The sequence below is a fragment of the Cottoperca gobio genome, chromosome 20, assembly GCF_900634415.1.
Source record: "Cottoperca gobio chromosome 20, fCotGob3.1, whole genome shotgun sequence".
Taxonomy (NCBI): domain Eukaryota; kingdom Metazoa; phylum Chordata; class Actinopteri; order Perciformes; family Bovichtidae; genus Cottoperca; species Cottoperca gobio.
The window spans coordinates 2,111,723-2,123,849 of NC_041374.1; the positions used below are offsets into that span (position 1 = coordinate 2,111,723).

Here is a 12,127-nt window from a genome sequence, read left to right on the forward strand (position 1 = left end):
TAGGTTTCTCTGTGGTATTCTCCGTGCATCTTAAAGACGGAGGATGACTCTGCTGATAGGGCTGTGGAAATACACCTAAATCTGCTTTTTTAATTGTGTTATCTGCAAACTTTTTATGCTCTCAGGAGTCTGACTCTCTCCTTGGACACGCATCACAGTGAGCCTTTCATCCAGGGAGTACAGCTGTTTACAAGCCTCCCACCCGTCCAAGTGGTCCTATTCTCCAGGCTCTGCTGGAGTATAATGCTCCTTCCTTTTTATTCATGTCCCAGCGCTGGCCCCTGATCCGGCCCAGAGGACTCTACTGTATATCACAGCACAGCATCCAAATGTTAAATGCAAATCACAGTTTGTTGAATATAGATCCCTTGTTAGATTATGAGATATAATATGCTTTATAAGAGGAATCCAGCATGTGAGTGATTCATCCTTTCAGTTACTCTCTCTGTATTGTTTCCTGGTTGTTTCGGGTCCTGTGAATCCCTCACTGGTGCAGCTGATTGATAGAACCAGGACAGAGAACAACTTCTTTCCCAGAGCAACTCATATCAGACCTAGTTCTGTCACCACGGAAGAATCCACTTCTTTTTCTTTTTTATAACAATGTGTTTTACAATATTTAACATGGAATTAAACTTGTCCTTGAGGTATTAAGAGAGTTTTCAGCCAAATTTAGTCCAAAAAGGAAAATTATTCAGTCAAGTAATCTCTACAGGCCATATCTTGACTTGGTGACCATCATGTAAAACAATTCACTCACACAGCTGCAGCCACGGTTTGAATAGCAGGAACAGCCTACAGCCATGCTACAGGCGGTTTTAACTAAATGCTAACATGCTAGTGTTTAGCATGTAATGTTTCCCAGGTTCACTCATGTAGTTTAGCATGATAGCATGTTGATTAGCACCAAATATGATGGACAGGCTGACATTACCATCCATCAACGTACCAGATGTCTTTAAGAATATGCTGCTCAGTTCTTTAAAGCTCTTCACCACAAGAGCACAATGTTGACCTGATGATGGCGCTGGATGAAAAGTGAAGCCTGAACAATCCATCCAGGAGGATTCATCCTCTGGGGACAAAGAATATCTGTTTGAAATGTCGCAGCAATCCAGCCAATAGTTGTTGAGACATCTCAGTCTGGACAAAAGGAGTGGACAGATGGACCGGGGTGGCTAAAGACTGACCCTCAAGGTGCCAGACGGCTTTAAGATAAGGAGTTCCTGAGAGGAAATCGGCTGCCAGATCTGTGAATTAGCAGCGTAGATAAACACTTCCTGTACAGTAGCAACTAAGAAGATTTCCGTGAGCCTCTGTCAATGCTAATAACCACAGTGGTCTCACAGAAAGCTCCCCCAGGGCTGTTTGACCATGCCGGCAATGGGAGGGATGATGTTCTGAGAGGTGGGGGTCTGTGGGTTTGAGCTGATGCCTCTCAGACTGTCTCAACACATTTCGCTCTTCTAGGCACGGCCGATCCATCTCTCTCATGTAGAGATGAGGTTCATCATAACCCTGCTGTGTTTGGAGATGGTGAGAGCACAGAAGCGAGGAATGGGTGCGACGCGTGAGCTGACAGCGAGGCCGTCAGACAGAAATACAGACAGACACACAAGCAGATATTCAGGGCTGGCCAAGGGGGTCTCTGGGCCTTCTGGGCATGCCCCAGTGCTGACATCAGCAGAGGCAGAGCAACCGACACAGAGCACCGTGAACCACAAAGGGTGGGCAAGGGGGAAGAGGAGAAGGGAGGGGCCAGGAGAGAGAAGACGGAGGGGGGAGGGGGATCAGGAAGGGGGTACAACACTTGTAATCGGATCATTGGCTACAGTGGATTGAGTCGATGTGATCAATAGAAACTGCACATGCAGCAGAGAACCTTTAATGGCCCTTAATCTCCATCAGGCCTGAAGAGGAGGGTGGAAGAGGAAGTCACGGGAGCAAAGGCAGCCTGCATCACATTACACACTCAACCTGCGCTCGCACAAAGCCATGCACTTAGATTCTCTCTCACACATATACATACAGCTGAGTATAGAGGGGGGACTCCAGCATGTCATATTCCTCCCATATGTCTGCACCTTTTCATTTCATTTCAAATGCATTACATTTCAGACCTTTCCATTCGGAGCTACCCCCTGCGATGCAAAAAACCTTGACTGGAGCACACCGGGCCCAGCACAAGACATTTTCCAACCTTTGAATTCAATAAGCAGCCTGACCACAGCCAGTGTGTCTCCACTCGTCGTCCCCACAGCACACGAGAGGTTGCAGTCCAGTTAGGAAGTATAAATGTGGTACCAGAGCTCTGCATGCGGCGCTTTCTCTTATTCCTTCTGTTCGTATATTTTACTCATCTGCTCCATAGATTAAAGATTCATATGTATGAGCCTGCGCTGGGTGTAGCCAAGTGAAAAGGGCAGTGCAGCATAACACACACACACACAGATAGAAATGAGTGAGTAAAACACACCGCAGCAGTCCTCGCAGTCTTTCTTTACTTCTTCTCTCTCGATCCACTTTGCTTTCACTTAACCATAAATTAAAGAGTGGACTGACAATCAGCTGAAACCTCAGGGCGGAACTGTAAAAGGAATAACGATGGCCCAGATATGCTCAGATGATTTTAGATAAGAGACCTTTGGAATCTGCACCACGTCTTGTTCCTTTTGTCCGAGCCTTTCGTCTGTTATTTGCTCCCCATTATCCGCGTGCATTCACTGACCAGCAGATTTTTTAAAGCATCATAAAACAGGATTGATGAAGCTGTCGTTTCTCGTGTCTCTTGTGTACATTTTAGATCTCTGAAGGACGGCAGGAAATGAGGAGCCGGATACACAGGCACTTTACACTGAGCCCTATCCACTTACAGAGTATTACTGATGCACAGGGAAAATGTTGTTCTCAACCAAAGAGTTGCATCAACATTGTGCCGTTGATTTGATGGGTGCTTCCTGTTGCCTGGAGACATTTGAACAGATTAATGACCCCCAGGTGTTGAATTATTCCCTGTTGCGTTGAACACTGCATATGCGTTACATAAACATTTAATTTGTCTAACAAACAGAGTCGTGAAGAGTGCTCTTACAGACTGCTGACTAACACGCATTAGTTATTCCTACTGCTGGGAAAGGACGTGAGTTACCTTGTATTTACAGTATCGGTCAGTTTCATGCTTTCAATAGTTTTTAAGTATCTCTAAAAGCCTGAATTTGTCCCACAGGTAGGCCGATACATTATGTTTCAGGCTGTTGCACTATTTTGTTGCATCATGGGAAATGTAGGACTCGGCAAGTCTGGAGTTTACCCATACTAGGTGCTCAAAGTCAGGATATCTTGGCCTGTGCGGCTTCACTCCTGATGATTGAAAACATTTGATGCGTCTCCCAACTTTGTGAGAAGAGTACCTCTTTAATTTTATCTTTGCAATTTGGAGTGTATAGGAATATAGGGTTCCTCATCAGTCTTAGTCATCAAGAAAATGTTTTGTGTGTTTGACAATATGTAAATATGAAGTGAGACATGTATGTGTGCATACTCCTGTATGTATGTGTGCATACTCCTGTATGTGTGCAGTGCATACTCCTGTATGTGTGCAGTGCATACTCCTGTATGTGTGCAGTGCATACTCCTGTATGTGTGCATACTCCTGTATCTGTGCATACTGCTGTATCTGTGCATACTTCTGTATGTGTGTGTGCATACTCCTGTATGTGTGCAGTGCATACTCCTGTATGTGTGCAGTGCATACTCCTGTATCTGTGCATACTGCTGTATCTGTGCATACTCCTGTATGTGTGTGTGCATACTCCTGTATGTATGTGTGCATACTCCTGTATGTATGTGTGTGTGCATACTCCTGTATGTATGTGTGCATACTCCTGTATGTATGTGTGCATACTCCTGTATGTGTGTGTGCATACTCCTGTATGTGTGTGTGCATACTCCTGTATGTGTGCAGTGCATACTCCTGTATGTATGTGTGCATACTCCTGTATGTATGTGTGCATACTCCTGTATGTATGTATGTATGTGTGCATACTCCTGTATGTGTGTATGAAGTAGGTTGAAGTGTTTCCCTTCTATAGACGGCGCCTCCCTGTGGGCATCAGAGACAATAACAGCTAACACCAAGACGTGCAGCTCTTTGAACCGTTACGCTTTGCTGTGAAAACAATAATAACTTAATTATATCAAATGTGATATTAAATAAAAGCGTGCAGATCTGTTCAAGTAATGTCCTTCATATTATAATGTGTCCTGTTGTACCTGCATCAACATGATTACAGGAAATATTGAAAAATATTCATTTCATTTCACTTTCTTTGTTCGCAGGACGATGAAAGTCTCCCCCGTTTGGATCTACGTCGTATCGTTGTGTTCGGCAACATGCTCAGACTCTACTTTCAGTTCACAGATGATGATATAACCATGGCAACAGAGACACCTTGGAGAAGGGCAAGAAGAAAACTTTAGACATTACTGTCAATCAAAACCCAGGAACATAAAAGTCTTGTGATGATGTCGCCCGACGTGCTGAGAAACACCTTAAAACTTGAATGTAAGACTTATTACATGAATCCTTGTTGATATCTTTCACTTACTCTAACCTTACACGGGCAACTTTAAGCCGGAGACGCTTTCCTAAAATAGCGAAACAATCAGCAAAGCAGACACACACATTCAAAATAATTTGAGGTTCCTCTGATCAGCCGTCAGTTAACATAGTCATCAATAGGACTAATGTTCTGTGAGCAGAGTGGCACGCCATGGCCCAGAGTGTGAAAACCTTCAAAACATCGAAGAAGTGCCAACCCTGAGACTTGGCCTAACCTTGCCTTGAGCCACGTGTTGATGAGTCTTCAGTGTGACTGAAACTTCAAAGGCGTTTCACTTCACTAAGCAGAAGGATGCTCCTTCTCTCTCGTCGTCTCTCGTCTTCACTCAACTCAATCCTTCTCAACGAGGACATCTGAAAGGTTTGGAAAGAGACAGATGAAAAGTTTGCTTGGCACTTTCTTGGAACAGTTTGGACCACTGTTGATGAAACGCTGCTATCACTGGTCTTTAACCAGTTAGTTTGATGTGAATGACAGAAGGCGGGGGGGCCTGCAGTGCATATGTTTTATATTCAGGGTACAACAAATAAAAGCCTGGGAATAAATTCATGAACAAAGTAAAACCCGCTTCACATCAGAGCTCTGTAATTAAATCAATGTTTTGCATATTTAAAGAATTTGTACATCTTGGCACCTTTACACACAACTGGTGACTGTGTGTGTGTGTGTGTGTGTGTGTGTGTGTGGGGTGTGTGGGAAGGGGGGGGGGGAGTTTTTGTGTTCACATGACAAATGGAGGCAGGAAAAGTGTGGTCTTTCCAAAGGCCGCCTGCAAGAACCCGATGGATGCACAAAGTAACACTGAGAGGAGCGAGGTTACAACCCAAAGCCTTCAATGTTATAATTACAGCTCTTTCTTCCTCCCTGACGAACACAAAGAGGAGATGTTTCTCTCCCCCTCTCGTCTCCACCTCTCACTGCACAGCTTGGCGAGCTCGCATTAATTGCTCCCAAAAGCTGTGGAAGCACAACAAGTGCTTCTCATCCTGGTGTAATTGTGTCTGTAGGAGTTGGAGGGGCTTGAGAAGAAAGAGGGCTCTGCTGCTTAAGGAAAGGCTTTGTGAGCTGAGGACGTTTGGAAGAAGCGTGATATGATGGTGCACTCTGGTGGACAGACAGGGGAAGGAGAGAATATGAAGTCACACAGAAAGTGTGTCCTTCTTGTTTGACATGATAAAATCACTCGTTGTACAGCCACGTGTGGGAGAACTGAGTAATGTCAATTTATTTCCCTGTGAATTAAGAAAAACATAATACAATACATAACATGCACAATAGACCTTAACTAGCTTAATGTACACAATAGCAAGAGGGGATTATCAGAATTTAAACACCTGATCGAGTAAAATGAAAGTGAATTTTAATAACAATTTTATTTTGCAATTGTGTTTTCATAGGTCTAACATCTCTCACGGTCTCTCTGATTAAACTACCTGCTCAAGAGTCTCTTATGTTGTAGCCTATATATCTATCTCTATCTATACTAGTGTGAGTTGATAACATGTTTCATCTTTAGCAACAAACAGGAAATTCTAAATGAAACTGGAGTGACTATTGATGTTGCATAGCTGACAGTAAATATTCAAATATGCAACCAATTTGTCCATAATATGAAGTTATAGGCTAAATACTGGCCACATGTACTATAGTTTATTGTAGGACATTACCTGATTTGTCTGGCCGCTTAGATAAGGCTCAAAATCATCATCATTCACACCATCCTTTTGATGCATTGATCCGTTTTGCACTAAGGATGGAAAAAGAGGATGGTAAATGATCATATGTGCTGTATGTGAGTCACAAATACTTCAGGCTCAAGATGTCCACTCATTATGTTTTGGTCATGGGTATGTGCTGGTAATATCTAAAACGTGACAAGATCTCAGTGTGATGTAACATCACAAATAAATGCAGAATTAGGGACAGTGAGCAATAGGGAAATAAATCAGTTTCAAAGCACAATCACTAAATAAGCATGTTAGCTAATTTTCCATCAACCACACTGAAGTACAATTTAAAAATATGGGCTCGTGCACCTTACCTTTATTTCCTTGTCCTTTAGGTCTCTGAAATAATGAGCAGTACAGGAGAAAGAGATGTCAGATCACGACAGGAAACAAGAAGCACACACACAGAGAGCAGCCTGTATCCTACATGAATAAATATATAAACAGTCGATGGTTGTAACCTCGGGCTAAAACCATCAGCCCGGATGTTAGCTATATATTTACAGGTTGCTTCGCGTTATTGACCGGATATCAAACGCTCTGACATCCAGTAACTAAACGGTGCCGCATTGGCAACCGGCTACAGCTAGAGTTGCTTGGCAATACAGTCGGCCTACATTGCAGCTACTAGCTAACATATATCAAAGACCTTTTAGCCCGTTTGATCTGGCGTGTTAAATCAAAGTTTCCTTCCCCCCACACGGTTAATTTATAGCCGCTTTGAGGTGTCAATACACGGACCTGATCGACTGTGGTCGCAGACATCCTCCAGGAACAGAGACGGAGAGCTGTGTGTGTGAGACTGTCCACGGCTTCCCCCTGCCTCTCTCTGCACTTCGGTGCTTTCCTGGCTCGTCTCTCGGGCTGTCCAATCACTCTGTGACGGTTACAAGGCGGCGGTTTCCCCGTAAGTCAGACCTGTCGACGATCCGCTGCTTCTGGTTGTTACAAACGGCGACTTTGTGTCTGTGGAGAAAGCTTATGTTAATACGTACGATGCTGCCCACAGATGGTATTTAAGCAGTCAATCTGAAACTGCCGAGTGTCTTACCATTTTCCACAATGGCGGACAGGCTTTTTACTCCCGCTTCCGTTCCGTTCTGCTGCTCCGTGACCTTCCGCCTGTGACGCTCTGAGTCATGTTACAGACTGACACTTCACATGACAGTCACAAACACACAACAAGTTCCCTGCTGCAGTCAGGTCCACACAAGAGTCTCTATCAGGAGCAATGTGTTGCCTTTTTACCGAGCATCTGCTGTCAAAGTATTCGTCACCTCTGCGATGGGGGAGCCTCTTTTAGCTTAGCCTCTACGTGCAAATAATGCACGTAGATTTCCCATGCGGATAGAGGCTACAAAATAAAATGCATGGGGGGGGGGGGAACACAACTTTACTGTACTGAAGTACAAGTTTGAGGTACTTCTGCTACTTTCTACTCATGAGGGAGCCTAGTACATTTTATTTTAATAATCAAAACACATTTATGCATGCATAATATTTATTGAATAATAATAAATCAATCTGTTATTCTTAGTGATGTAACATGATAAGTGCCTTCTGTTATAATGAGTACATTATTAATATACCTCTAAGTACATTTGTTTTATAATACCTCTGTACAGTCTGTAAAGCACACTGAGACAAATGTATAATTTGTGATATTGGGCTATATAAATACATTTGATTTGAATGCAGGACTGGAGTACTTTTACACTGTAATACTTTTACTTAAAGGGTCTGAATACTTCTTCCACCATTGCGCCACAGAGCTGTGCTGTAGTTAATATAATGTAATGGACTACAACTGTTGTGCTATGTGAGTAGACGAGAGTCACTGCTTCTACTCTCGCGATACTTTGTCAGTGGGTCGCGGAGCAGTATGGCAGCCGTCGCGCTGAGGTCCTGCCGCAGAGGACTTTCACATATTTTAAGTAATGGAGGACTCGCAGCTTTGTCCCCACAGCGTCTGGAAGGTTTGTTCGAGTCTCTGCTTTGGATATAATTAATTTCACAACGTGTGAGCTTCATATAAGAGCATTTAAACACAGAGGAGGGGGTGTGGCTCACAAAGACTGCGTCGTCTTTAAAATGTAGGACATGTCAACGGAGCGGCGCTTGGGATGTTTTTGCGCCGTCTATGTTGATTCCCGTAGTATTTTAAACCACTTCTACATTATTTGGCCTCACTTAGTTGTGTTACTTTGCCCAAATTCTTGGTATCGTTGGTCGATGTGAGAAAAAAAAATGACCACGCTGTGTCCCTGGTATCCATGTGCGGATTTCTAGTTTGCGTCAATCTTATAAAACGGGGGTGACATTGCATTTAGCCAAGTAGTTTCTCTATTATACCGTATGCAACTGTGAATTAGTTACATAACATGTTTTGCCACTGTCAACCAGGAGTCCGGAGACATAAGTCCACAGTGCAGTATGCTTCACGACCAGACCTTCCAAAGCTGGCCTACAGAAGCGTGAAGGGGAAGAGCCCAGGTGTGCTCTTCCTCCCAGGATATGGCTCCAACATGAATGGCATGAAAGCTGAGGCACTGGAGGAGTTCTGTGTGTCACTAGGGCACTCATACCTTAGGTAAGTCATGCTCAGACCATGCCATGATCTCATACAGTACTAAGTACACAATATATCAGATCGAATAGACACACCTCATACATACAGTGTACTCAATATATTAGTTTACATATGGTTAAAACACCTGCTATACCTCCAAAACAATTACTCTGCAATTAAACTCTATTTGTATAGACACAGTTGTTCCAATGCATGCTACAGATCTGCAAGGAGCATATTATAATACCGGTAAAGATGCATGCATCCACCACACACCCAGAGTGTATTAATAGAAAAGGGACTTTCATTTCTGTGGGACAGCTGCACAAAATACTTGGTCACCATATCAATAAGATACAATACATTTAGTGGCACTGTGAAACGGCTGAAAACATGTAAAAAAATAGCACGAGTCTTGATATAAGTAATGTTTTAAAGTAGTATTATGACCCAAGATGATAGAGTATATTAAAATACATTTTAGTGGAATCGGTTATGAAGAGTGGATGTTAATTATCTTGTGCCAAATGCCTTTTTGAAAGTAAGCGAGTAGTTGGTTTAGGATTACATTTAAATGATGCAACAACTGGTAACGTGTGAGAGGCTTGATGTAAAATTATTGTTGAATTTTCTCACTTTTAAGTGTTTTAAAAACTATTTTTTTAAAACATTGCAAACCTCTTCTTGCCCTCCGAAGCCTGTATTCCTGAGGTGATTGGATATAGAAGACAAGTCTCCATCATACCGACTACTCATCCCATGTTCACTGTAGTGTATACCTGATTTACTGGACTCGTAATGTCTAAAAGAAAATTGACCTTGTCCACGGTGTCGTGCTTGCGTTTGTTTTACCCTCTGATACCCATGGGCTGTTCTATTTATGTTTTCACAGGTTTGACTACACGGGACATGGGGCCTCAGAGGGGGTGTTTTCAGAAGGGACTATTGGAACTTGGAAAAAAGACGTCCTTTACGTGTTGGATGAGTTAGTCGAGGGGCCACAGGTAAATATCTCCTGGGTTCATGCCCCTTTGCAAGTTACTGGTGGTTCGTAGAAAAGGTTGCTCAATAGGGATGGAAGACGTTCCCATTTAGAGCAGGATGAACGTCAGAATTCTTGCTTTCAGGAACGAGCCCTGTCCAGGCTTTTCGTGTGAGACTTGTGTAATGAAAGGGGGAAAACGTGGATGTAATTTAACAAGCTGGACAAGAAGGGACGTTACGGTGGTTCAATATGCATACATGAAATTACAGGAACATAATGTTTTTAAAAGCCTACATCCATGTTGTGCATCTCAGTGATGCATCTCCTCAAATCAACCAGTAAACATGTTTAGATACTCTTAAGACGTGCGCATCAGAGACACACAGGCAGCCTGTGAAAAGGTATTACACAATATAAATGTTCTGATGTTAAACTCTGCACGTATGAATTATTGAACTTGATGTTCCCTTTTTAGTGGATCTTTGGTTTGAAACTCCTCTAAAAAGACGTATAAGAAAAATTTGCCTTCAATAATAATTTATGTCTAATTGGTTGTTCCTCAAAAAAAAAGTAAAACGACCTCGCTAAACGCTCTTGAAATTACGTGCTTTAGATATCTTGGCCTTCTCCGTCAGCGAGGCTCTTTAGCCAGCTAGAGTTGATCCGCTGGGGATCGCTGCTGGAAGCTATGTGGTGCCTCTTAGTGAAATGCTCTCTGGTAGGCAGTGACGCAGAGTATATGTCTAGGATTATTATATCAATCAACATACTTCTTAATGATATGTCAAAGCAAACATGTTCTCTATTGCCACTTCAAACTGAGAAACTTCAGCAGAATGTGAAAACTGACCTTTAGTATCAAACTCTGCACACGTATCATCGTGCACAGTGAAGCTCAAACATCCAAGTGAAAGAACAACTGAGCGTATTTAGTATTATATGTTCGTCATCAAGTAATGCAATGAACACTGTCAAGCTTATATTTACAACCTCATCTTGCACTCAACAAATTACCAAAAGTGATTTATTAGAGAACCAATAAAAAATCCTTTCAACCCGTCTCTAGTATTCATCGTCTGTTCCACTACGCCTCCAGAAGATGGCGCTGTGTTACAGCATTTGTGGCATCATTACTTTTCCACTGCATTAGTCTGCTGTTGTCTTTTTTGGGATGTTTTTGATTATCAGTTGGTAAATCGATTGACAGTCTATTAATGGTGTTTTTGCGCTCTTCTAGATAATGGTGGGCTCCAGTATAGGCGGTTGGCTCATGCTGCTGGCAGCCATTGCAAGACCAGAGAAGACTGCAGCCCTGGTGGGCATCTCCACTGCCGCTGACCACATCGTCACATTGTTCAACGCTCTTCCTCTGGAGGTAGGAACATTGAATATTATCAAAACTTTGAAGACATTTGCAGTTACATGTTTGTCTGACTTGCATGTATCCCTGTTTGAATGCGCAGACACGCAAGGAGTTTGAGGAGAAGGGGGAGTGGAAACAGCCCACCAAACACTCGGAGGACGGTTTATACAAGTTTAGCATCGACTTTCTGAGAGAGGCCGAGAATCACTGCGTGCTCCAGAGTCCCATCCCCGTCACCTGTCCTGTTCGGCTCATCCATGGGCTCAAAGACGAGGACGTCCCCTGGCACATCTCCATGCAGGTTGCAGAACGCATCCTCAGCCCTGATGTGGACGTCATCCTCCGGCGACATGGCCAGCACCGCATGTCTGAGAGGGACGACATCAAGCTCATGGTCTACACCATCGATGATCTCATAGACAAGCTGACCACTCTGGTTTGAGTAAGGGATAAGAGAGGTTAAGGAGATAAGGACTTTGATTACTGGGAAGTCAACCCTCAAGAAATGTACCAAACAATGGCATGTCTCTGCCAAATATGACCTTTTATCCATCTGTTGTTCTCCCTGTGCTTCATCTGTCATTTCAACATGCCATTACAGTGCAAACGATATTGAACGGGAGCTTCCCTGTTAGCGGTTCCCGTGTGTCTTCAGGTTGCATTTGTATGTTTTCCAGGTTATTATATGAAGTGGCCGTCATTAGAGGCATCAGTTGCTGCTGCCCCTCCCTCTTTGCTTTACCTTTTTAAATAATTTTCCACCTGTTTTGGCCAATAAAACCGCTGCACACTACCGTGCAGGTCTCCGTCTGTTACCACAACTCACACAACATAATCAGATGGCAAACAAGTGACTTCATG

The 12,127-nt window shown here is 43.2% G+C and overlaps 1 protein-coding gene and 1 long non-coding RNA gene across 2 annotated transcripts; one reads left to right on the forward strand and one right to left on the reverse strand.

Moving 5' to 3' along the window:
- Positions 1–6,289: 6,289 nt before the first annotated feature.
- Positions 6,290–7,661, reverse strand: LOC115025630 (uncharacterized). Its single transcript, XR_003834226.1, has 4 exons — positions 7,401–7,661; positions 7,091–7,315; positions 6,664–6,688; positions 6,290–6,369 (listed from the first exon to the last, which is right to left on the reverse strand). It is a non-coding gene; the product is annotated as an uncharacterized LOC115025630 (long non-coding RNA).
- A 507-nt stretch (positions 7,662–8,168) lies between these two features.
- abhd10b (abhydrolase domain containing 10, depalmitoylase b) lies at positions 8,169–12,059 on the forward strand. The gene is made up of 5 exons (XM_029457968.1): positions 8,169–8,325; positions 8,753–8,939; positions 9,811–9,922; positions 11,141–11,278; positions 11,367–12,059. Exons 1-5 carry the CDS (start codon positions 8,232–8,234, stop codon positions 11,706–11,708), a joined length of 873 nt encoding a protein of 290 aa, XP_029313828.1. The 5' UTR covers positions 8,169–8,231; the 3' UTR covers positions 11,709–12,059.
- Positions 12,060–12,127: the final 68 nt, after the last annotated feature.

Coding starts and splice junctions, on each gene's coding strand:
- abhd10b (XM_029457968.1), top strand. CDS start 8,232: ATGGCAGCCGTCGCGCTGAGGTCCTGCCGCAGAGGACTTTCACATATT. Junction 9,923..11,140: donor AGTTAGTCGAGGGGCCACAG/GTAAATATCTCC, acceptor GCGCTCTTCTAG/ATAATGGTGGGCTCCAGTAT. Junction 11,279..11,366: donor TCAACGCTCTTCCTCTGGAG/GTAGGAACATTG, acceptor TTGAATGCGCAG/ACACGCAAGGAGTTTGAGGA.